The sequence below is a fragment of the Cebus imitator genome, unplaced genomic scaffold, assembly GCF_001604975.1.
Source record: "Cebus imitator isolate Cc_AM_T3 unplaced genomic scaffold, Cebus_imitator-1.0 Scaffold205, whole genome shotgun sequence".
Lineage (NCBI taxonomy): Eukaryota > Metazoa > Chordata > Mammalia > Primates > Cebidae > Cebus > Cebus imitator.
In genome coordinates, this window is record NW_016107520.1 from 2,297,842 (window position 1) to 2,321,202 (window position 23,361).

At 37.3% G+C, this 23,361-nt stretch overlaps 1 protein-coding gene and 1 non-coding gene across 8 annotated transcripts in view; one reads left to right on the top strand and one right to left on the bottom strand.

Moving 5' to 3' along the window:
• Positions 1 to 21,223, bottom strand: part of SPEF2 (sperm flagellar 2) — a 196,774-nt gene extending 175,551 nt beyond the window's left edge. For 5 of the 7 annotated variants that reach the window (XR_001830836.1, XR_001830837.1, XR_001830835.1 and 2 more), the window contains exons 1-2: positions 21,015 to 21,223; positions 7,967 to 8,069 (exon numbers count right to left, since the gene is read on the bottom strand). Coding sequence is in view for 2 of the 7 variants with exons in the window: in XM_017548274.1 (XP_017403763.1) it covers positions 7,967 to 8,069; positions 21,015 to 21,072 (161 nt within the window). In the remaining 5 variants the exon portion in view is untranslated. Of the gene's footprint in view, positions 1 to 7,966; positions 8,070 to 21,014 lie in introns of those variants that run through there. The other 2 variants (XR_001830838.1, XR_005203353.1) reach the window with 2 other exon arrangements.
• Positions 4,211 to 4,271, top strand: LOC119474055. The gene has a single exon (XR_005203359.1). It is a non-coding gene; the product is annotated as a U7 small nuclear RNA (small nuclear RNA).
• Positions 21,224 to 23,361: the final 2,138 nt, after the last annotated feature.

Below are 23,361 nucleotides of genomic sequence, written 5' to 3' on the forward strand. Positions count from 1 at the left end.
CAGAGTGTTGCTCTGTCACCCAGGCTGGAGTGCAATGGCGCAATCTTGGTTCACTGCAACCTTCACCTCCCAGGTTCAAGCTACTCTCCTGCCTCAGCCTCCCAAGTAGCTGAGATTACATCGCCTTCCACCACAGCCAGATAATTTTTTGTATTTTTAGCAGAGATGGGGTTTCACCATATTGGCCAGGCTGGTCTCAAACTCCTGATCTCAGGGCAACCAGCCACCTCAGCCTCCTAAAGTGTTGGGATTGTAGGTGTGAGCTGTCACACCCGGCCCAGAGTGTTGCTATTTAACTAACCAGTAGCATTTTGAAAATCCCCATTTTCAGGCCTTGTCATTATTTGACCTGATGGAGTTTGCTTACTAAAAAAGTCCTATCTCAAGGGTGTTGGTAAAAAACAATTACAGCAATTATTTATAATCAAAGTTACCTGAGACAGTAAAACCAGGTGGAGCAAAGAAGAGCCTGGCCAAAAACTAAAAAAGGAAGACCTATGAATGAGATGTCTATTAGGGACTCTGAGGCCATATGATATGTAGGAATGTATGGATGCCTAGGAAAGACATGAAGAGGTACAAATCTCTCACCTTTGGCTGACTTTGAAACGTTGCACAGGCAGGAAGTAAAGGCTAAGGGAAAATTGTAAACTGCCAGAGCACTGAAAACATGCTGCAATCCACTCACAGAGTTTCTCAGCAATGGAAAATGTATTGGTTCAAGATATTGAAAGATATCTCTATTCAGTTGCTGACCACTAAGCTAATCAACTAGAGATTTTAGTTGCAGTACGCAAGACGGAATATAGACTTTACAGAATTAGTCCAGGAGAGTCGCTAAACAGAACAAAACGAAACAAAAAGCAGAAGCAGCAGCAGCAACAGCAAACCCTGAGAATTTGTAATAGTCTGAATTGATACTTTATATTATTATTATTATTATTATTATTTTTTTTTTGAGACGGAGTTTCACTCATGCTACCCAGGCTGGAGTGCAATGGCACAATCTCGGCTCACCGCAACCTCCGCCTCCTGGGTTCAGGCAATTCTTCTGCCTCAGCCTCCTGAGTAGCTGGGATTACAGGCACACGCCACCATGCCCAGCTAATGTTTTGTATTTTTTAGTAGAGACGGGGTTTCACCATGTTGACCAGGATGGTCTTGATCTCTTGACCTTGTGATCCACCCGCCTCAGCCTCCCAAAGTGCTGGGATTACAGGCTTGAGCCACCGCGCACGGCTGATACTTTATATTATTTTAAATGTCCAGTTTTCAAAAATGATGAGACACACAAACAGGAAGATATGACCTATACATAAGGAAAAAATGTGAATAGAAACTCTGTGGGGAAGTCTTGGACAAAGACCTTCAATGGCCTATTATAAATATGTTCAAGAAAGGAAAAGAAACCATGTATATAAATTATTTTCCTGCTTAGAAAAAAAAAAAGTGCAGCCTACTGCCAGTGCTCATTTAATTTTACATAAATATAATCTTTGAGGCTGAAGTAAGTCTGACTAATTTTCAATGTAAAAATAAAATATAAAAACTGTTCTTGGAGTTATTTCTAAACAGAACAAACACCAGGATCATCTCAATCATCAGAATCGTGTATTTTGGAAAAATTAAATTCGTCAAATAAATCTTCAGCCAACAACTGTTGGAGAACAACATTAACATTATGCATAGGAATGCTATGTTTTCTAGAATTTGACATTTTTGGTGATTGAGAATTACTACATTTTGTAAATTGAAACACCACTACTAAAAGCACAATCCTGTAAATAGAATGACATCTTTTGTTTCCAAAGTCTATATACTAGAGCAATGCAAAAACAATAATAAAAGCAAGATATTTCATGGCAAAGTTATCTCAGGGTAAATGCTGCAGCTGCAAGCACTGCCAGCTAGTGTTCTCAGGGTAAATGGGAAAACAGTTAAACTTAAAAGAAAGTATGAGAATATTGTTTCAACAAAAGAGAATAGCAATAAAGAAATTGAAATTATAAAAATAGAAACAGTGAAATTCTGAAGCTGAAATGTACAACTGAAATAAAATCATTCACAGTAGGAGTTCAACAGCAAATTAGAGTTAACAGAGTTTTAGTTAACAACTAAAACTATTCAAGGGAGGGAAAAAAGAAAAAAGCTTGAAGAAAAATGACCAGAATCTCAAAACATATAAGTCCACTCTAATCATGAGAAAAACATCAGAGAAATTCCAACTGAGTGACAATCACATCACTAGTATTCTTCAAAACTGCCAAGATGATCCAATATAAGAAAAGTCTATCTGAATAAATATCACATTCAAGAAGAACCTAAAGAGATATAATTATTAAACATAATATGATATGCTGGATGGGATTCTGGAACAAAAAAGACATTAGGTAAAAAATTTTAAAAAATCCTAAATGGCATATAGATTTTACTTGATAATAATATGCAAATATTGGCTCATTAATTGTAATAAATGTACCACACCAATGTAAGATGCTAGCAATAGGTACGACTAGATATGGACAATATAGGAAATCTGTGTATTATGTTGATAATTATTCTGTAAATCTAAAACTGCACTATAATAAAAAGTTTAATAATTAACAAAGCCTCAGAGACCTACAGGACATCACCAAGCATACCAATATACACATAACTGGAGAATGATATGGGAGAGAGAAAGAAAGGAGACAAAAAGAATCTTTGGAGAAATAGTGGCCAAAACTTCACAAATGTAATGAAAGATATGGATCCACACATCCAAGAATCTCAATGAACTACAGTATTATTCACAAAGATATCTACACCTGGATGTATTATAGTCAAACTCTTGAAAGACAAAGACAGAGATAATCTTAAAAGCATCAAGAGAAAAACAAGTTATCAAACACAAGAGCTTCTTTATAAAATGAGCAACTGACTTCTCATCAGAAATTAGGAGGGCCAGGAGACAGTCAGATGACATGGTCACAGTGCTGAAAAAGAAAAACTGTAAATCAAGTCTTCTATGTCTGGTAAAAATATGTATCAACACTGAAGGATAAGCAAAAACTAAGATCACTCACTGTCAACATATCTGCCCTATAAGAAATACTAAAGAGAATCCTTAAGGCCTAAATGAAAGGACAATATTCAGTAACTCAAATCACATGAATAAATTTTAAAGCACATCAGTAGAAGTTACTACAAAGAGTAGCATAAAAAATAGTTTAAACATATTTTTGTTTATAACTATTTTATTCTTATCTGATTTAAAAGTTAAAGGCATACAGCAATAATTATACAACTAACTAGATGTACTTAAGATGTAATTTATAGGACAAAAATAGCACAAAAAAGGAGGAGACAATTGAGATACACTGGAGCAAATTTTTTTCTATACTACTGAAATTAAAGTAGTATTCATCTGAATAGTTTGATTTAAAGTGTTAATTTTAATCTTCATGAAAACTACTAAGAAAATGACTCAAAAATATAGTAAAAGAAACAATAAAGGAATTAAAATCGTATTAGAAAATATCTAACACAAAAGAAGGCAGTACCAGAGGAGTAAAAAAAACCATAAAGCATATAGAAAACAAATATCAAAATCACACATTTAAATCCTGCTCCCTAATTAATAAATGGATTAAATAACTACAATTACAAAGAGGGAACTAGAAGAATGGATGTATAATCCAATTACATGCTTTCTACAAGAAAATACAGTTTAGATTCAAAGACACAAATTTGTTGAGAGTAAAAGGATAGAAAAACATATATCAGGAAAATAATAACCAAAAAAGGACTGGAGTGACTATACTATCAGGCAAAATTGACTTTAAGAAAAAAAAGTATTACTTGATAATAAGAATATTTTATACTGTTAAAAAGGTCAATCCCTCAAGAAGACATAACAATTATAAACATACATGTATCTAACAATGGAGCCACAAAATACATGGAGAGAAAATGGAAAGAATTAGAGGGAGAAATAGACAATTCAAAAAGAATAGTTTGAGACTTTGGTTCCAACTTTCAATAATGGATACAGCAACTAGGCAGAAGATCAGTAAGGAAATGGAAGACCTAGATTACACTATAAACAGATATCTATACAGATATCTATAAACACTCTATTGAACAACAATAGAATATGTACATTTAAGTACATATAAAACATTTTCAAAAAGAGAACATGCATTAGACCATCTTTAAAAACAACTTCAATAAACGTTACACTCTTTTAGAATTTGTCTAGCAGGTTTTATAGCTTTTACCAGAAAACCTCCCACACACAAAAAAATTTTCATTAAGTTTAAAGAGATTGAAATAACTGTTGTCCAGTGACAATGTAATTAACTTAGAAATAAATAATACAGCAAATCTGGAGAATTCAGAAGTACATGGAAATTAAATAACATACTCCTAAGTAACAGTGAATCAAAGAAGAAATCACAAGGGAAATTAAAATATTATTTTAGATAAATAAAGATGCAAAATGACATACTAAAACCTATGTGATGCAGCTAAATCAGTGCTTAGAGGGAAATTTATAACTATCAATCCAAATATTAAAAAAGAAAATCTCAAATGAAAAAGTTAACCATGTATAACAAGAAACTAGAAAAAGAAAACTACACCCAAAATAAGCAGAAGGCCAGAAGTGACACTAAGAACAGAAATAATAAGGTAGCTGATATGGTTAAGCTTTGTGTTCCCACCCAAATCTCATCTTGAACTGTAATCCCTGTAATTCCAAAATGTCCAGGAAGATACCTGGTGGGAGGTGACTGGATCTTGGAGGCAGTTTCCCCTATGCTGTTCTCATGAGAGTTGAGTGAGATCTCATGAGATCTGATGATTTTATGAGAGGCCCTTCCCATTTTGCTACTCACTCTTCTCTCTCCTGCTGCCTTGTGAAGAAGGATGTGTTTGTTTCCCCTTCTGCCATGATTGTAAGTTTTCTGAGGCCTCCCTAGCCATGTGAAAGTATAAGCCAATTAACCTCTTTCCTTTATAAATTACTCAGTCTCAGGTATATATTTATAGCAGTGTGAAAATAGACTAATATAGTAAATTGGTACTGCAGAGAGTGGGGTACTGCTACAAAGGTACCCAAAAATGTGGAAGTAACTTTGGAACTGGGTAACAGGCAAAGATTGGAAGAGTTTGGAGGGCTCAGAAGAAAACAGGAAAATGTGGAAAAGTTTGGAACTTCCTAGAGTTGTTGAATGGCTTTGACCAAAATGCTGACAGTGATATGGACAATGAAGTCCAGGCTGAAGTGGTTTCACATAAGATAGTATAGTATTTGCATATAATCTACATACACCCTTCTGTATATTTTCAATCATCTCTCGATTACTTATTTAATTCCTAATACAAAGCTGCATGTTACTTCATTCTTGTGGATTCAATGTAGTACTCAGTTTGTGACAAATACAAGTTTTGATCTTTGGAACTCTGTGATATTTTTTCCCCAAATATTTTTAAATTGCAATTGGTTGAATCAATGGATGTGGAAATCATGGACACAGAGGGCCAGCTGTATTTGGGTTGTTTCTACTTTTTGGCTATTATAAATAATCTGCTATGAACATTGTGTTATCACATGGATAGGTTTTCATTTCTCTTGGGTATATATCTAGAAGTGGAATTGTTGGGTTTTGCAGTCGATGTTTACATTTTCAGGCAAACCTAAACAGTTTTTTTTAAGTGCCTGAATTAGTTAAATTCACACTAACATTGTATGAGGGTTTTGATTTTTCCATGTCCTTATCATCACTTGTTATTGTCTATCTTTCTGTTTATAGCCATCCTAGTGGGTGTGAAGTGGTATCTCGTGATCTTGATTTGCATCTTCCCAACCACTAATTGATATGGTTTGGCTCTGTGTCCCCACCTAAATCTCATCTTGTAACTCCTATATTTCCCATATGTTGTGGGAGGAACCCAATGGAAATGACTGAATCATGGGGATGGGTCTTTCACATGCTCTTCTCATGATAGTGAATGGGTCTCTAAGGATCTGATGGTTTTAAAAACAAGAGCTTCTCTGCACAAGCTCTCTCTTTGCCTGCTGCTATCCATGTAAGATGTGGCTTGCTCCTCCTTGCCTTCCATCATGATTGTGAGGCCTCCCCAGCCATGTGGTATTGTAAGTCCAATAAACCTCTTTCTTTTGTAAATTGCCCAGCCTTGAGTATGTTTTTATCAGCAGCGTGAAAATCGAATAATACACTAATGATGTTGAGCAACTATTCATCTCCTTATTAGTGTGTTAACTTCTTTGGTGAAATGTCTATTCAGATCCTTTGCCTATTGTTAAATTGGGCTGTCCTTTTATTATTGAGTTATATGTGTTACTTATATATTCTAATAGACAGAAGGAGAAGAAGAACTCATTGGGAACTGGAATAAAGGTGATTTTGCTATGCTTTAGCAAAGAGACTGGCGGCATTTTGCCCCTGCCAAATCTGTGGAACTTTGAACCTGAGAGAATGATTTAGGGTATCTGGCAGAAGAAATTTCTAAGCAGCAAATCATTCAAGAAGTTTGCTGCAGGCACGGAGCCCTCATGGAGAACCTCTGCTAGGGCAGTGCAGAAGGAAAATGTCGGGTCAGAGCCCTGACACAGAGTCTCCAGTGGGCTACTACCTAGTGGAGCTATAGGAAGAGGACAGCTGTCCTCCAGAACCCAGAATTGTAGATCAACCAACAGCTTGCAACATGCAGTTGGAAAAGCCATACACACTCAACACCAGCCTGTGAATGCAGCCAGGTAGGGGCTGTACCCTGCAAAGCCACAGGGGTGGAGCTGCCCAAGGCCCTGGGAGCTCATGCCCTGGATGTGAAACATGGAGTCAAAGGAGATGATTTTGGAACTTGAAAGTTTAATGACTGTCCTATTGGGTTTTGATATCTGTGGAGGATCCAAGAACCAATACCCCAAGAATACCAAGGGAGGATTGTATCCACCAAATGATAAATAGATAAACAAAGTGTGGCATGGTATAGCCATATAATCAAAATTATTCAGAAAATAAATAGAAAGGAAGAAATACTGATACTTGCTAACATGGGTGAACCTTGAAAACATTATCCTAAGTGGAAGAAGCCAGTCACAAATCATGTGATTCCATTGATATAAAATGTGCAGAATAGGCAAATTCGTAAAGACAGAAAGTAGATTAGTGGGTGCCAGAGGCTGGGTGTTTAGATAGTGGTGATGGTTGTGAAGATACTAAATATGTAAATATACTAAACACCACTGAATTGTCTACTTTTAAAATGGTGAATTCAGATACATGAATTATATTTCAATATAGTCACTAAAAAAACTATTATGAATTTGGTATTAGTAGGTAAGTTCTATTTTACATTTTTAAAACACAAATAATAATACTAATTATTCACTCAAGGCACTATATAAGTGTAAAATGAGTCCCATTTAGAGATGAGGTCTTGCTGCAACAATTTAACATTCTCTTCTTTGTACTCTTGAGACAATAAAAAATATATGTGCCAAGAGGAACAATTTCCATATCAATGGTCTGCTTGGGTGTTTGAGGTTTGGAAGGGATTTTATGATTAATGATTCGTTGAAGTTAACTTTAGACTTTCCAAATGCCAAAGAAATTAACTTTTCTTTAAAAAGTAGGCTAGGTGTGGTGGCACACCTTTAATCCTAACACTTTGGAAGGCTGAGGCAGGAGGATCACTTGAGCCCAGGAGTTCAAGACCAGCCTGGCAATATGGCAAAATCCTGTTTTCAACAAAAATACAAAAATTAGCCAGGCATGGTGGCATGCACCTGTAGTCCCAGCTACGTGGGAAGCCGAGGCAGGAGGATTGCTTGATTCCAGGAGTTTGAGTTGCAGTGAGTTATGATCACGCTACTGTACTCCCATCTGGGTAACAGAACAAGACCTTGTCTCCAAACAAACAACAACAACAACAAAAAGTAAGGAACAATCTCACTAACCTGCTTTCCAAAAATTCTGAAAAATCATCCTGAAGTTCAAACTTGTGTAGAACTTCTCCAATTAGATAGCCACTGGAAAATGCCTTTGCAAATGACTTGGGACCTGAGTTTCAAAACAATGAGATGAAAAACGTGACTGCAATGTTGTGCATAGAGCTGATAATCTCATTATATATACATATACTAAAGACTACACAACTTAACTTGAACTCAAATGCCACGAATATATTTCTAGAAACATCTTTTAATAACCAAAGGAAAATGCTGATGTTTAACAGTAGGTATTTTATAAAGATCCCCAAATAAATATAAATCAATAATTGATGAAATATACAATTTTGAAGGAAAAGAAAGACAACTGATAAAAATTTTTAAAAATGCTACCAAGAAAATTTATAAATAACATTAGATCTAACAACTAGCCTTCAAAATATTTTATAAAATTATACTCTAATACTTTCATTACCATACAATCTATGATGATAGCATATTTTGACTGAGATGCAAGCTAACTTCTTTTAAACAAAGACTTCATTTTAACCTGTAAAACAATGGAAATTTTACTAAACCACTTGCACCTTCTTAAATAAAACCTCCTGAACATAATCAAACTTCTCCTTCATGGTTCAGAGGGGGACACTGTGGTTCAGTTATCATCCCATGCAATTATGGAGAAACAACCCAGAGGAAAGCTGGCTTTGGGGCCAGGGACATCTGTGTTGGAATCTTGGCTCTGTCCCTCACGAGCTGTGTGACGTTGGGCAACCTGCTTCATCTTCCTGAGTTTCAGCCTCACGTCTAGAACAGAGATAATCACATCTATATCTTATCTCAAAGAGCTATTTAATATTAATAGTTCTCTCTTGCTATTAGTAGTGTTTGAGAATTGCTGGATACCATGCCTGCCACATAGTAGGTACATAATGATAAGTGCAGAAAAAAATTTTTTTAAGTGTTCAATAAAATTTGCTCTCTTTAAAAATGTTCTTAGTTTTGAGTTACTTGTATTTTTCTTATAAGGTAAAAGATACAGAGTTACATGGTATTTAAAGATTGTATATAAAATGAATATATATTATCATAGGCCAAAGCCATTATCTCTCTAATTACTTCAAAAACCTCCATAAATCTTCAACATGCTTCCATCAGGTTCCTTTAGGCAACCTTGGTTAAAATGCTATATGTCATTGCAGTTTCATAAATTCAGTCTTACCAGATTGTTCTATTTTACCTGTCTGACTAATAATGAGGTGGTTAATTGACTGGGAAGAAATCACATTTCTTCATGATTTGTAGAAGTGATGCTTGGTTGTATGAGCTAAGCTGCTCCATAACAGCCACTGCACAGTCTTCACTCCAAAGATTATATCCTATCATAATACTTTTTTGCATACCTGATACCAGCCCACAATTTTATCTAAGACTTTTTAATATCTGTTCTCAAAACCCATTATCCTCAGAGTAATACCCAAGCCTTAAGCTGAGTCAACACAATAATAAAGGTAGTTTAAAAAGATGTCAATGATTCCCACTGATTCTATTTACTCAGGGTGAGCTCTTGAACTATCTAGAATGAGAATCTATTAATTATGATTAAATAATTTTTATTGACAGTAGAAAAAATAAAAGGTAGAAAACTTTCAGGGGAAGCAGTACTTTTGTCTAAGGATCACTTTAGCAACAAGTAAAAAAATGAAACTTTTATAAGCTCCAGGGAAATGAAAGCTTTCAATCACCTAACGTTGTGTTCAGCTATAGGTCACGTGAGAACAGACACATTGCATGTATTCTTAAAGTCTACAGTCTGGCACCTATTAGTGGATTTTAGGACGATTTTCCACAAACAGAGCAGTTTCATCATCATTTTAAAACTATTCTGGGCAGAATGATCTCACTCGAAGCCCATGATACATTCTTTCAGAGTTGATGGTTTGATGCCCTTCCTATCAGTCACATCTGTCCTTCCGAAGCTATGTCTTAATGGGAAACACTGAAGCAACTCTTGAGAAAATATGCTTAGAGAACAGTATGTCCTAAAGCTTCCAGCAGAGAATTTGAAATTCATGCCATACGTGAGCTTTATAACTCAGCTAGATCTGTTGTGCCGCCTGGAATACCTTACAGCACAAGTTAAGCTTCAGCTTCATAATCTAAGCACTGAATTGCTCTGACTTTAACACAGCACCACTTAAATATCATAATGCCTTGTGATGCCACTGAAATGAGGATTGGCTTGATCTTATACTAAATCCCATCTGTTATTTAGCAAGTGTCTTCTGGCTTCATACCTCAGTCTTTAAAGCAACTGAAACCCAAATGGCTTCTTTTGCCTCCAATGGGCAAAAGTGTGCCACCTCCTCCTGTGTCCTCCTTCCCTTGCAGACCCCAAAGCTCTGATTGTGACTACAATCCTCAATGTGCCACCCAGGGTGCTCTAGCTGTGTCTTTCACCTCTTCTGTCTGTTGCTTCCTTCTTTCTGCCTTTTCCCTTCTCTTCTCCCTAGCCTATCCCTATTCTTCCCTTAGTTTTCTAAAAAGCCCTTGGACATAGGCCTATTATTCATCTATGGATGTATCTGTGTCTTTCTATTCCTTGGCCATCAGGGTCTTATCCTAGTTTTCGGCTTATTGCTTTCTGTTCAAGAGCTGTTGCTATGTTACCTTCAGGTAATCTCTTTCCCTTGCTGCCTTCCTCTGGGGTTTGCACTGTGCCTGTTGTTCATGTTGACTGAATGCTGAAACTCTAGCCCATGAATAACTGGGGAATACTAAATCCCTCTCCTTCATTTTCAATGTGGCTGACAAATGGTCTGCAGCAAACTGTTTTCTACAATAAGTCACCAGAAAAATAAAATCATCACCCATTTCCTTTGAAATGGCATGACATATTAATAAGGCAATTATGAATAAAATAGAGGCGTTTATAGTATAAAGATTAAAGAAAGATGGTAAACACTTATGTACTTCATTGTCAGAGTGATTTATAACAAATAAGCAAGTTCCAAAATATCTGTCTGAAGCTTTTTACGCATAAGACACTTCAGATTTACTGAGTGCCACATCAGCAGAAACTAGAACAATGAGTGAAGAATATAGCAAATGATAAAAGCAACCAAGGGGAAACTCGGAGAAAAAAAAAAGAAAAAGAAAAAAGAACACATATAAGAAATTAGACTAAGAAAGCAAAAGCTGAAGAAAAAGTGTATACTTTTAGATTAATAGGACTAATAGATTAACAAGTATAAAATAAGAAAACAGATAAGAAGCCAGAGAAAGAGAGAGACAAAGAGTAAGAGGACAAAGGTGATAGGGAGAGAGAAACAGTGAGGAAAAAAGGAAAAGCAAGAAAAAGCTTATTTTTCTTCTCTTTGGTTTATCATGTTCTTCTTCCTACAAATGTCACTGAATACTATGACTAATTTCATGACGCCCACCTCTATAAATTAATTTGCACTAACAACTGAAATTCTGTATGGGGAAAAAGAGGCAGGTTGGCTCCAGAACAAGGAACAATGAAAGAAAATGACAAGTAAATAAACCATGGGAGCCCAGTGACAATCTTCATCTTAAACCCAAAATTATGTATATCTGGGATTAAAATTATTCAGCAGCAATTCAACCCTGCCTCTAATATTCCAAGCCACATGCCTGGTCCCCATCACTGAAGTTTCCTTTTGATAATAAATCTTTGATGAGGGTTTATGTGATCAGTCTATGTTAGACTGGGACAGCAGGTGAAATATCGATGTGCCTCTCCATCAAAATGGGCCTGAGCCAGCTGGAGGCAGCACAGAAAGCCATTCGCATTCCACGTGGTAATAAGGAGAGCACAGGTTCTGGAGAAAGATTCTCTGTTAGAGAATCTCGTGGCTCATTTATAAGCTGCTTCACCTTGGGCAACTATGTAGCCACAGTTTCTCATCTATAAAAATGAGAAAATGATGGGCTCTATCTTGTAAGAGTAGTTCTGAGAATTAAATACTGTATGTAAAATGCCTAGTATACTGCCTGGTCTACAGTAAAAGCTCAGTGACTATTTTTATTTCTAATTTAAGAAAACAGGTCTTATTAATCACACAAACTGCAAATAACAGATCCTTAGTGATTATAGTACAAACATTCTTGTTTAAAAGACAATTCTGTACTCAGAAAGCAAATATTTGGCAATCCCTGAAATTCATATGCAGGCTCACTCTTTAGGCCAGATAGGCTATATAACTCCCCCACTGATCTGGGGAAGCACGTGTACTTAAACACGGTCTATTTCTACAGCAAAATGTTCAGTCACATTCAGTGAAATGAATAAGGACTAAACAGCCTCATAGCATTTCTGGTCAGGTTTTGCTGCCAAATGAATAATGCACAAAGTTGCAGTTTTCAGAGATTTTTGGATTTTAGACTTTTTAAGGTAAGGGACTGCAGACTCATACCATTTTATGCTCAGTGGCCTTTACTCCTCCTTTACTAGAGTAGGAAAGATCCAGCCTGATAGATAGCCTGCACTATCAACTACATTTTAAAAAACCAAGCAAATTTACTTTCATTTGAGATTAAAAAACAAAACAAAACAAAAACGTGCTGAAGGCTTGGAACCGGCATGGCCCTATCAGGCCATGCTGTTCCTAGAAACTGGCTGGGTGCTCACAGCTAGGCCTTGGCATTGTCCTGCTAAACTTAACCAATTTCACAGCACACCAACATCAGAATCTGTGATCCTGATGGATCGAAACGAAAACAAAATCCCTCTGTAATCATGTCTGAGCTCAGACCAAAACAAGAATATTGTCCAACACAAAAATAACCAAATATGTCCCTGTTCTGGCTAATAAGAATAATTTTTGCTCCTCTACTAATTTTAGCTTTGCTTTGATCATTTTTATCACCTTCTAAATAAGATGTATTAAGATAGCCAAATCATAAAATTGTCTATGCTTCTGGAGAGGATTTAATTCGCAGGAAAGCACCACTTCCTGGAACCATCCTCAAAAACACCTAACACAAGCCCAAGTCATTTCTAGCACCTTCTTACTGAGATGTCCTGCAGTCCCCATGGTATGTGTTCTCTCTTGTTACAACAAGTCTATAAATCCAGCTTTGTTCAACTACAGATGTGTCCTGTGATCTTTGGCAGGGAACACTGATGTTTTCTTTCCTTTGGTAAAAGAATATGATGGTCAGTCTTCATAATTTTATCCTTTGAAGGCTTTATCATAATTCTTGAGATTTACTATCTGAAACTAAATCTCAACTGCAATATTAAAACCCTCTTTAATTGTCAAAATACTGAGCATACATCTTTTCTTGGAATTCCATTTCTTAAAATTTTTGCTTTGAATTACACAATGGCCTTCTGCTACTAGATTTGCTGTATTAATTTTTAGTCAATGAAAGCCAAGTTTTAATCAAGAAAAATGCTGTAAGGCTGGCCGGGAAATATCAAAATCTGCTGCTTTACGTCAGAAGCAATATATTTTCTAACGACCCTGAGAGCTTAAGTATGAGAAAATATGTAAGGTTTAGACTCAGTTTGAAGAAGACTAGAACTAAAAGGCAGCAGGCCCAGAATCTACTGCTAACTTGCAACTACCTAGATACATAATCCTAAATAATGCTCTTAACACATCTGATTAGATTTCCTCGTCTGCTAAAGAAGAATTAAATGACGTCCAAGATTATTTTTCAGATCTAAAGTTATATAATTCCATAATGTGGTAAGGTTACCAGAATACATTACAAACTCTTGCATAAAAATAAATATTCAATGGGATTTTTGATATCTCCATCTTTTCTTAAAATAAAATATGATCCTTCTGAAAATGTCAGGACAAAAGACCAAATCAACAAAGTGTCGTTAATGCATGTCGTTAATGCATGCTCCTAAAATTTGGGACAAAAAGTAGAAAATATCACTCTCCAAATCAAATGCTACTAAGATTTAATATGAAAGGACAAGATTAATCATCTATGGAAACTCTCTTGGAAAAAAAACCGATTAACAAGGAGCATAGATTATCTCTTAAAACTCACAAAAATTTACCTGTTTAATTTTTTTACATATCGTGTAAGCAGTGATCTTGGGATATATTAATTAATCTTATTTAAAATAATAATATACCATAACAATGGAATAATTCACAACTTTTGTAATTGCAGAAGCTTTTGGTAGTAGAAGTAACATTGGAAAATATTATTGAACAGTGTGGCTTCCCGAAGTACTGTAGGACAGAGGGGCAGGAATTCTGACTCTAATCTAATCTAATTCACCTGTCACTGCTATCTAGATGAAATATCTCTAGATCAGAAAGGTAAAACACAGCACATATTAGCTTTGAATACACCTCCAATAACCGTACCATTATTTAGCCTCACATGCTTGGCATTGTCATCCTGTTTCTTAGTCTGAACAAGCAACTATGGACTGGGCCACTTCTAAACAAAGTAATTCATCCATCTTTGCCACTTAGCCGTCTAGGAATTAGTTTATGCCCTATGATATTATAACATGCCTAGATGGTTGAATTATTATATTTCTTGTGACTTCAAATTAAAAATAATCCTCATAAAAATAGTTCAGATGAATATATTTGAGAGAGTTACTTAAACATGTATATTCAGGCCTACATTGAAAACTTTAATGTACAATATAGGACCTAAAAGCATAAGTTCAAACTCTAGCTCTATGACCTACTAGCTATGTGGCCTTGAACAAATTACCAAGCCCTGTCATCCTCCTTACTCATCTGAACATCCAGGGCAATACCTCTTAGGGTTGTTTTTATGATTAAATAAGAAAATTTATGTAAAGGGCTTAAAACAAGTATAGTATATGTATATAATTGCTCAATAAGGGATAACTTTCATTATTTACTAATCTTTCATTTGTAAACTTCATTTGAACTCCATATAACTTTTCCACAAGCTCCCACAATAGTTTATTATAATATTCTTATGACATTCCAACTAAAGTATTAAACTTCCTTTTCTCCTATTTTGTCATGTGACATTTGGCTTCTTTTGATTTTTCATCTTTATTGTTATATTGACTTTTCCCTTCAAATTACAAAGGCAATATATGCAACAAGCAAGATAACAGAAATGTATAAAGAAAAGCTACCAATCTCTCATTCCCCAGGGTAATCTCTATAACACACTTGTTTATATCCTTCCACACTTTCCTCTATGCTTATACAAACCATAATATGAAGACTCAGATGTACAATAGTCCACTATTTGTCTTTTCACACTTTTATTCATGCTCATATAAATGTCCATATTCATATGTGTGTGTTTCATAATTGGTACAAATATATTATTATAATAGTCACAACAAGTGCTAACTTTTGGTTTTTACTTAACAAAAATACATAAATAACCTTTAGATCAAAAGTTATAGCAACTAACTCATTCTTTGTAATAACTGCATAACAATTCATAGCATAAATAATCATTGATCTAAGCATTACACTTTTGAAGGATACTCAGATTGTTTCCCATTTTTTATTTTTGTCCCTGTAATTCATGGAGTAATAACATCTTTGTTCAAATATTTTTATATATTGGTGCTTTTATTTTTATTTGATAGATGCTGAAAAGTAAGACTTAGCATTTACGTCCCAAGTGCTGTTCTAAATGCTTTAAATTTATATCCCATTTAATCTTGATACAACCAGATGAGGTATCATTATTACTGCTCTTTTTAAGTATGATGAAATTTAGGTAAATAACTTGTCAAAAGATTTCAAAGCAGTCTAGCTGCCAGGTTCTTGCTCTTTATATTTCCCTTACACAGAAATTGCCTGATTACTTTCCCCAGAGGTTACAACCACTTACAATCCTTCCATGATAGATTCTATAAACCATCCAAAGCCTTCCATTGTGCACCACAGAACAGTTTAATGATAAGACAGCAGCAGGAAATGTGCTTCCTTGAATGTACAAATCCTAGCTTATTGGCTTACAAACACAGTTAAGGGTGTTCCCTATGGTCCAAAGGCCTTTTACAACGTGGAATCTGGTTACCTCCTTGAGGACTGTCTCTCTCTATCTCTCGTATAGTAGTAGAGATTAAAAAATAAACACGTAGTTCTCCTTGAAGAGGTCCTTTACATCCTTTGTTAGTTGCATTCCTAGGTATGTTTTTCTCTTTGTAGCAACTGTGAATGGCAGTTCGTTCTTGATTTGGCTCTCTTTAAGTCTGTTATTGGTGTATAGGGATGCTTGTGATTTCTGCACATTGATTTTGTATCCTGAGACTGCTGAACCTGAGACTGCTGAAGTTGCTTATCAGTTTAAGGAGATTTTGGGCCGAGATAATGGGGTCTTCTAAATATACAATCACCTCATCTGCAAATAGAGACACTTTGACTTCCTCCTTTCCTAATCGAATACCCTTTATTTCTTTTTCTTGCCTGATTGCTCCAGCTAAAACTTCCAATACTATACTGAATAGGAGTGGTGAGAGAGGACATCCTTGCCTAGTGCCAGATTTCAAAGGGAATGCTTCCAGTTTTTGCCCATTCACTATGATATTGGCTGTGGGTTTGTTGCAAATAGCCTTTAATATTTTGAGATACATTACATCAATATCTAGTTTATTGAGAGGTTTTAGCATAAAGGGCTGTTGAATTTTGTCGAAGCCCTTCTCTGCATCTATTAAGATAATCATGTGGTTATTGTCTTTGGTTCTGTTTATGTGGTGGATTACATTTATAGACTTGTGTATGTTGAACCAGCCTTGCTTCCCTGGGATGAAGCCTACTTGATAGTGATAGATAAGCTTTTTGATGTGCTGTTGCAATCGGTTTGCCAGTATTTTATTGAAGCTTTTTGCATCTATGTTCATCATGGATATTGGCCTGAAGTTTTCTTTTTTTGTTGAGTCTCTGCTGAGTTTTGGTATCATGATGATGTTGGTTTCATAAAACGATTTGGGAAGGATTCCCCCTTTTTGCATTGTTTGGAATAGTTTCAGAAGGAGTGGTACCAGCTCCTCTTTGTATGTCTGGTAGAATTCGGCTGTGAACCCATCTGGACCTGGGCGTTTTTTGGTTGGTAGGCTATTAATTGCTGCGTCAACATCAGCCCTTATTATTCGTCTATTCAGGGTTTCGATTTCTTCCTGGTTTAGGCTTGGGAGGGTGCAAGTGTCCAGGAATTTATCCGTTTCACTGGTTTATGTGCATAGAGTTGTTTGTAATAATCTCTGATGATGGTTTGAATTTCTGTGGAATCGGTGGTGATATCCCCTTTATCGTTTTCTATTGCAACTATTTGATTCTTCTCTCTTTTCTTTTTTATTAATCTGGCTAGCGGTCTATAAACCACTGCTCAAGGAAATAAGAGAGGACACAAATAGATGGAAAAACATTCCATGCTCATGATTAGGAAGAATAAATATTGTGAAAATGGCCATACTGCCCAAAGTAATTTACATATTCAATGCTATCCCCATCAAGCTACCTATGACCCTCTTCACAGAACTGGAAAAAAACACCTTAAACTTCATATGGAACCAAAAGAGAGCCTGCATAGCCAAGACAATTCTAAGCAAAAGGAAGAAAGCTGCAGGCATTATGCTGCCTGACTTCAAACTACACTACAAGGCTACAGTAATCAAAACAGCATGGTACTGGTACCAAAACAGAGATATAGAACAACAGAAGAGAACAGAGGCCTTGGAGGCAATGCCACACATCTACAACCATTAGATCTTTGACAAACCTGAGAAAAACAAGCAGTGGGGAAAGGATTCCCTGTTTAATAAATGGTGTTGGGAAAACTGGCTAGCCATGGCAGAAAGCAGAAACTGGACCCCTTCCTGACACCTTACACTAAAATTAACTTTAGATAGATTAAAGACTTAAACATAAGACCTAGCAAACACCATAAAAACCCTAGAAGAAAACCTAGGTAAAACCACTTAGGACATAGGCATAGGCAAGGACTTCATGACTGAAACACCAGAAGCACTGGCAACAAAAGCCAAAATAGACAAATGGAATCTAATTATACTCCAGAGCTTCTGTACAGCAAAAGAAACAATCATTGGAGTGAACTGGCACCCAAAAGAATGGGAAAAAAATTTTTGCAATCTACCTATCTGACAAAGGGCTAATATCCAAAATCTACAAAGAACTAAAACAGATTTACGAGAAAAAAAAATCCCATTCAAAAGTGAGTGATGGATATGAACAGACACTTTTCAAAAAAGACACATATGAGGCCAACAAACATATGAAAAAATGCTCATCATCACTGGTCATTAGAGAAATGCAAATCAAAACCACATTGAGATACCATCTCACGCCAGTTAGAATTGCGATCATTAAAATATCTGGAGATAACAGATGCTGGAAAGGATGTGGAGAAAAAGGAACACTTTTACACTGTTAGTGGGAGTGTAAATTAGTTCAACCATTGTGGAAGACAGTGTGGTGATTCCTAAGGATCTAGAAGTAGAAATTCCATTTGACCCAGCAATCCCATTATTGGGTATATATCCAAAGGATTATAAATCATTCTATTATAAAGACACATACACACATATGTTCATGGCGGCACTGTTTACAATAGAAAAGACCTGGAACCAACTCAAATGCCCATCAATGATACACTGGACAAGGAAAATGTGGCATATATACACCATGGAATACTATGCGGCCATAAAAAAATGATGAGTTTGTGCCCTTTGTAGGGACATGGATGAATCTGGAAATCATCATTCTCAGCAAACTGACACAAGAACAGAAAATCAAACACCACATGTTCTCACTCATAGGCGTATGTTGAACAATGAAAACACATGGACACACGGAGGGGAGCACCACACACTGGGGTCTGTGGGGAGGGATTATGGTAGGGACAGTGGAGGGTAGGGAGGTTTGGGAGGGATGAAATGGGGAGAAATGCCAGATAAAGGTGACGGGGTAATGGAGGCAGCAAACCACATTGCCATGTATGTACCTATGCAACAACCCTGCATGTTCTGCACATGTACCCCAGAACCTAAAGTGCAATAAAATATATATTTACAAAAATTTTTTAAGTAATAAATAAATAAATAGGTATTGCTAGTGAATGGAAAGCAGGATACTGCATTAGAACTGGGTGTCTCTGCTGGCTTCCAGAGCTACACTTCAGGAAGGCAGTTGCCAGGAATTTTCCATTCATAGCCTAAATGTTGTTACAATTCTTAATCGGTCTTCAGCCTTTTAATGTTTACAGAATCAAAACCAAAATTCCCAAAACTGATTACAATTATAATGGCATCTACTGTTTTTATGTATCTTTATTAATTTCATTTATTTATCCTAAAAGTATTTTAAAATGTTGCAATACCGTCCTTGAGACTTCAGCAAAGAGTTTGGGGTTTTGTTTGTTTGTTTGTTTCGAGAGAAAGTCTCGCTGTGTCACCCAGGCTGGAGTGCAGTGGCACTATCTCAGCTCACCGCAACCTCTGCCTCCTGGGTTCAAGTGATTCTCCTGCCTCAGTCTCCCAAGCAGCTGGGACTACAGGCACGCACCACCATGCATGGCTGATTTTTGTATTTTTAGTAGAGATGGTGTTTCACTATGTTGGCCAGGCTGGTCTTAAACTACTATCCTCGTGGTATGCCTGCCTTAGCCTCCCAAAGGGCTGGGATTACAGGTGCAAGTCCCCATGCCCGACCCAGGTGTGGTTTTTACTAATAAAATAAATGAACTCAATTAAACTAATATGTAACTGCTTTTCCTTTAGAAGAGAACAACTTAAGGGCATGATACTGCATTTTGGCTCCTATGGTGATACAGGAGTAAGAAATTATAAATGCTAAATATTGTTCTCAGCCCATCATATTTTAGCAAATAAACAGTTGGAGACACAACGAGATAATCATAGAATCCTAGGAAAAAATTTCTTGCAGTTCATAGGGAGTGTGTAGGTAGTGATTTGACAAAGAGTCTGAGGTTTATGCCTCAAGAAATGCAACAGGAGAGGCTCCGTGTTAAAGATCCTCATGCTGATAATATTAATAACTGCTTTGCAGCCACAGAAACACTACCGATCTAGCAATTTCTGTGGATAACCTAAGGATGAGCTGGCACCACTGCCTCTCTGGTAGCAAGCTGGTGTTACGCAAGAGTTCTTCTGGGAAAACTGACTGAAAAATGACTTACCCTGAAAACCTCTTGCCTTAAAAAAAAAAAAAAAAAAAAAAAAAAAAAACCATAACAACTGAAAAATGATCTCTTACTGAAGAAATAACGGAAAGAGGTGCAGATGGGGTGTAGTCCTGTGCTGGAATTACTGGGCAGTCAAGGAAACTGCCAGCATGTAAAATTGTCTCTGTGGTTGTCAGACTTGGAAACTTTGGGTGGCAACTGCATGGTTAGGATAAAATTAGGTTGGTAAATAAGGTCAGCTTTAGGCAAGAGCCAACAGTGACCTGAAATAGCTAAAGTTTGATTTGGGGCTTAAAATTTACTAACATTTATAAACGTTAACATATTCCACATTAACTTATTTTACACCCACCCTCCCGGGCTGGTCAGTTAAGTATGAAAAGTATTATTAGGTCCATTTTATAGAGGAAGAAACACATTCAGAGAAGGTATTGTAACTTGTCCAGGGGCTTCATATTTCATCGACTAGGCAGCACACCATGCTTCTGCTTCTGGTAGTGTGAAGGAGGCACTTCAGGGTCAGACTACAGAGTTCGGCAAAGTTCCCTCTCCATGGAGCAAAGGAGGCCTCTCTAAACCCACTGATTGCCTAGAACCACATCACCAGTCGGAATGCCTGCGGGTTGGGCCCACCGGGGTAACTCGAGAGCGGCTGAGTGGAGATGTGACAAGGCCTTGCCCTGGCTGGGGTGAGCTGTAGGGAGTTGGCGGGACGGACCTGGGGCACTGACGAGCAGAGTTGCTCACTGTGGAGTGCTGCCCGCTCCACGGGCGCCCCGCCCTGCGCAGCTCGCGCCCCGCCGGCCACCTTCCCTGAGTGCGCTGCGCTGCGGGATCCGCGCCCCGCTAGCCCCTCAGTCGCTCGCCCTTGGCCGTGGTCACTCACTCACGGTCCGGGACACCTTCAGCTCCTTGTTGAGCCACTGGCACAGGATCTCCGACATGGCTCAGCCGGTGCCTCAGACCGCAGGCGAGTGCTACAAACTCGCCAGGAACCAAGCCCGCCAGCCCGCGTCCTCCTGTTGCCAAGGCAACCCGTTGCTAAGGAAGCGTATCCGGGCTGGAATTAGACAAAAGGCCTAGAGAAGAGGGGACGCCAGGGTTCAGCCATAGAGGACAGAAAATCGTGGTCCGCCACCTGCTGGCGGGTAAGACCTAAGCCAGTGCAGGAGGAGGCAGTGGGGGCCTGTGAGAGAAGTTAGGGAGCAGTGCGTGTGGGGAGGGGCGAGGCGAGAACACTTAGGGACCCAGCAGGGGCTTCTTAGATGAGCAGAAAGAAAAACGAGAGTCTACGCAGGGCACCGTGGCTCACGCCAGCCAATAATTCTACCACTTTGGGGAGGGGGTGGCACTCACTTGAGCCTGGGAGTTCAAGACCAGCCTGGGCAAGGTAGCAGAAACCCTTTTTTTTTCTTTTCTGTAAGAAATTAGGCGGGCGTGGTGGCGTGCACCTGTGGTCCCAGCTGCTCAAGATGCTGGCGTGGAAGGATCAACCAGGTGGCAGAGGTTACAGTGAGCCACCTGGGTTGATCCTTCTGTTGAGTTGTTGATCCTTCTGTTGATCCTTCCGAAATCGAGCCACTGCACTCCAGCTTGGGCAACAGAATGAGACTTTGTCTCAAGAAAGAAGAAGAAAGAACAAGGAGAAGGAAAGGGAGAGGAGGAGAGGAGGAGGAGGAGAAGAAAGAGAAGGAGAGGTCAAAGAAGAGGAAGAAGAAGAAGGATATTGGGATATCCATCACCTTTAGTATTTATCATTTATATACGTTGGTAACATTTCAAATCTTTTCTTCTAGCTATTTTGAAGTATACCAACCTCTCTTCATTTCCCCTTTCCACCCTCACATCCTTTTCCAGCCTCCATTGCTCATAATTTTGTTTTCTGTCTCCAAGAGATCAAGTTTTTTAGCTACCACATATGAGTAGTTTTTAGTACCACATATCACTTTGTCTTTCTGTTGTCTGGTCTGTTTCACTGAACATAATGGCCTCCAGTTCCATCCATGTTGCTGCAAATGACCTGTTTTCGTTCTTTTCTGTGGACAAATGGTAGTCCATTATGTATATATACCATACTTTCTTTGTCCATTTGTTTGTTGATGGACACTTAGGTTGATTCCATATCGTGGCTATTGTGAATAGTGCTGTGATAAACATGTGAGTGAAGGTATCCCTTTGATATACTGATTTCTTCTCCTTTGGATAGATATCCTGTAGTGAGACTGCTGGATTTTATGATAGTTCTATTTTTTTTTTTTTTGAGAAATCTCCATACTGCTTTCCATAGTAAATTCGTTGTACTAATTTACATCCACACCAACAGTGCGAGTTCCCATTTCTCCACATCTTCTCCAGCATCTGTGATTTTTTTTTTGGTCTTTTTAATAATAACCATTCTAACTGGAGTAAGATGATATTTTATTGCACTTTTGATATGCATTTGATGATTAGTAATGATGAATTTTTTTCATATACCTGTTGACCATTTGTACCTCTTTTGAGAGATATCTATTCATGTCCTCTGCATATTTTTAATGGGATTGTTTGTTTTTTTAGTGTTGAGTTGTTTGGATTTCTTCTATATTTGGCTATTAGTCCTTTGTCAGATGAATAGTTTGCAAATATTTTCTTCCATTCAATGGTTTGTTTCTTTACTCTGTTGATTGTTTCATGTATTGTATAGAAGTTTTTAGTTTAATGTACCCTGGTTGTCTATTATGTTTTAGTTATCAGTGCTTTTGAAGTCTTATCCATAAAATCTTTGCCTAGACCAATGTCTTGAAGTGTTTTCCCTGTGTTTTCTTCTAGTAGTTTTATAGTTTAAGGTCTAACATTTAGGTCTTTAATCCATCTTGAGTTGATTTTTGTATGTGGTGAGAAATATTGTTCAGCTTTATTCTTCTGCATATGGATAGCCAGTTTATCCAGCACAATTTATTGAAGAAGTTGTTCTTTCAAAGTAATTCTTGGTGCCTCTGTGAAAATCAGTTGCCTGTAAATATGTAGACTTATTTCTGGGTTCTCTATTACGTTCCATTGGTCTATGTGTCTATTTTTATACCACTACCAAGTTGTTTTGATTATTATAGCCTTGTAATATAATTTGAAGTCAGATATTGTGCTGTTTCCAGCTTATGCTGTATTAATTACTATAGCCTTATAATACAATTTGAGGTCAGATACTGTGTTATTTCTAGCTTTGTTCTTTATGCTTAGGATTGCTTTGGCTATAT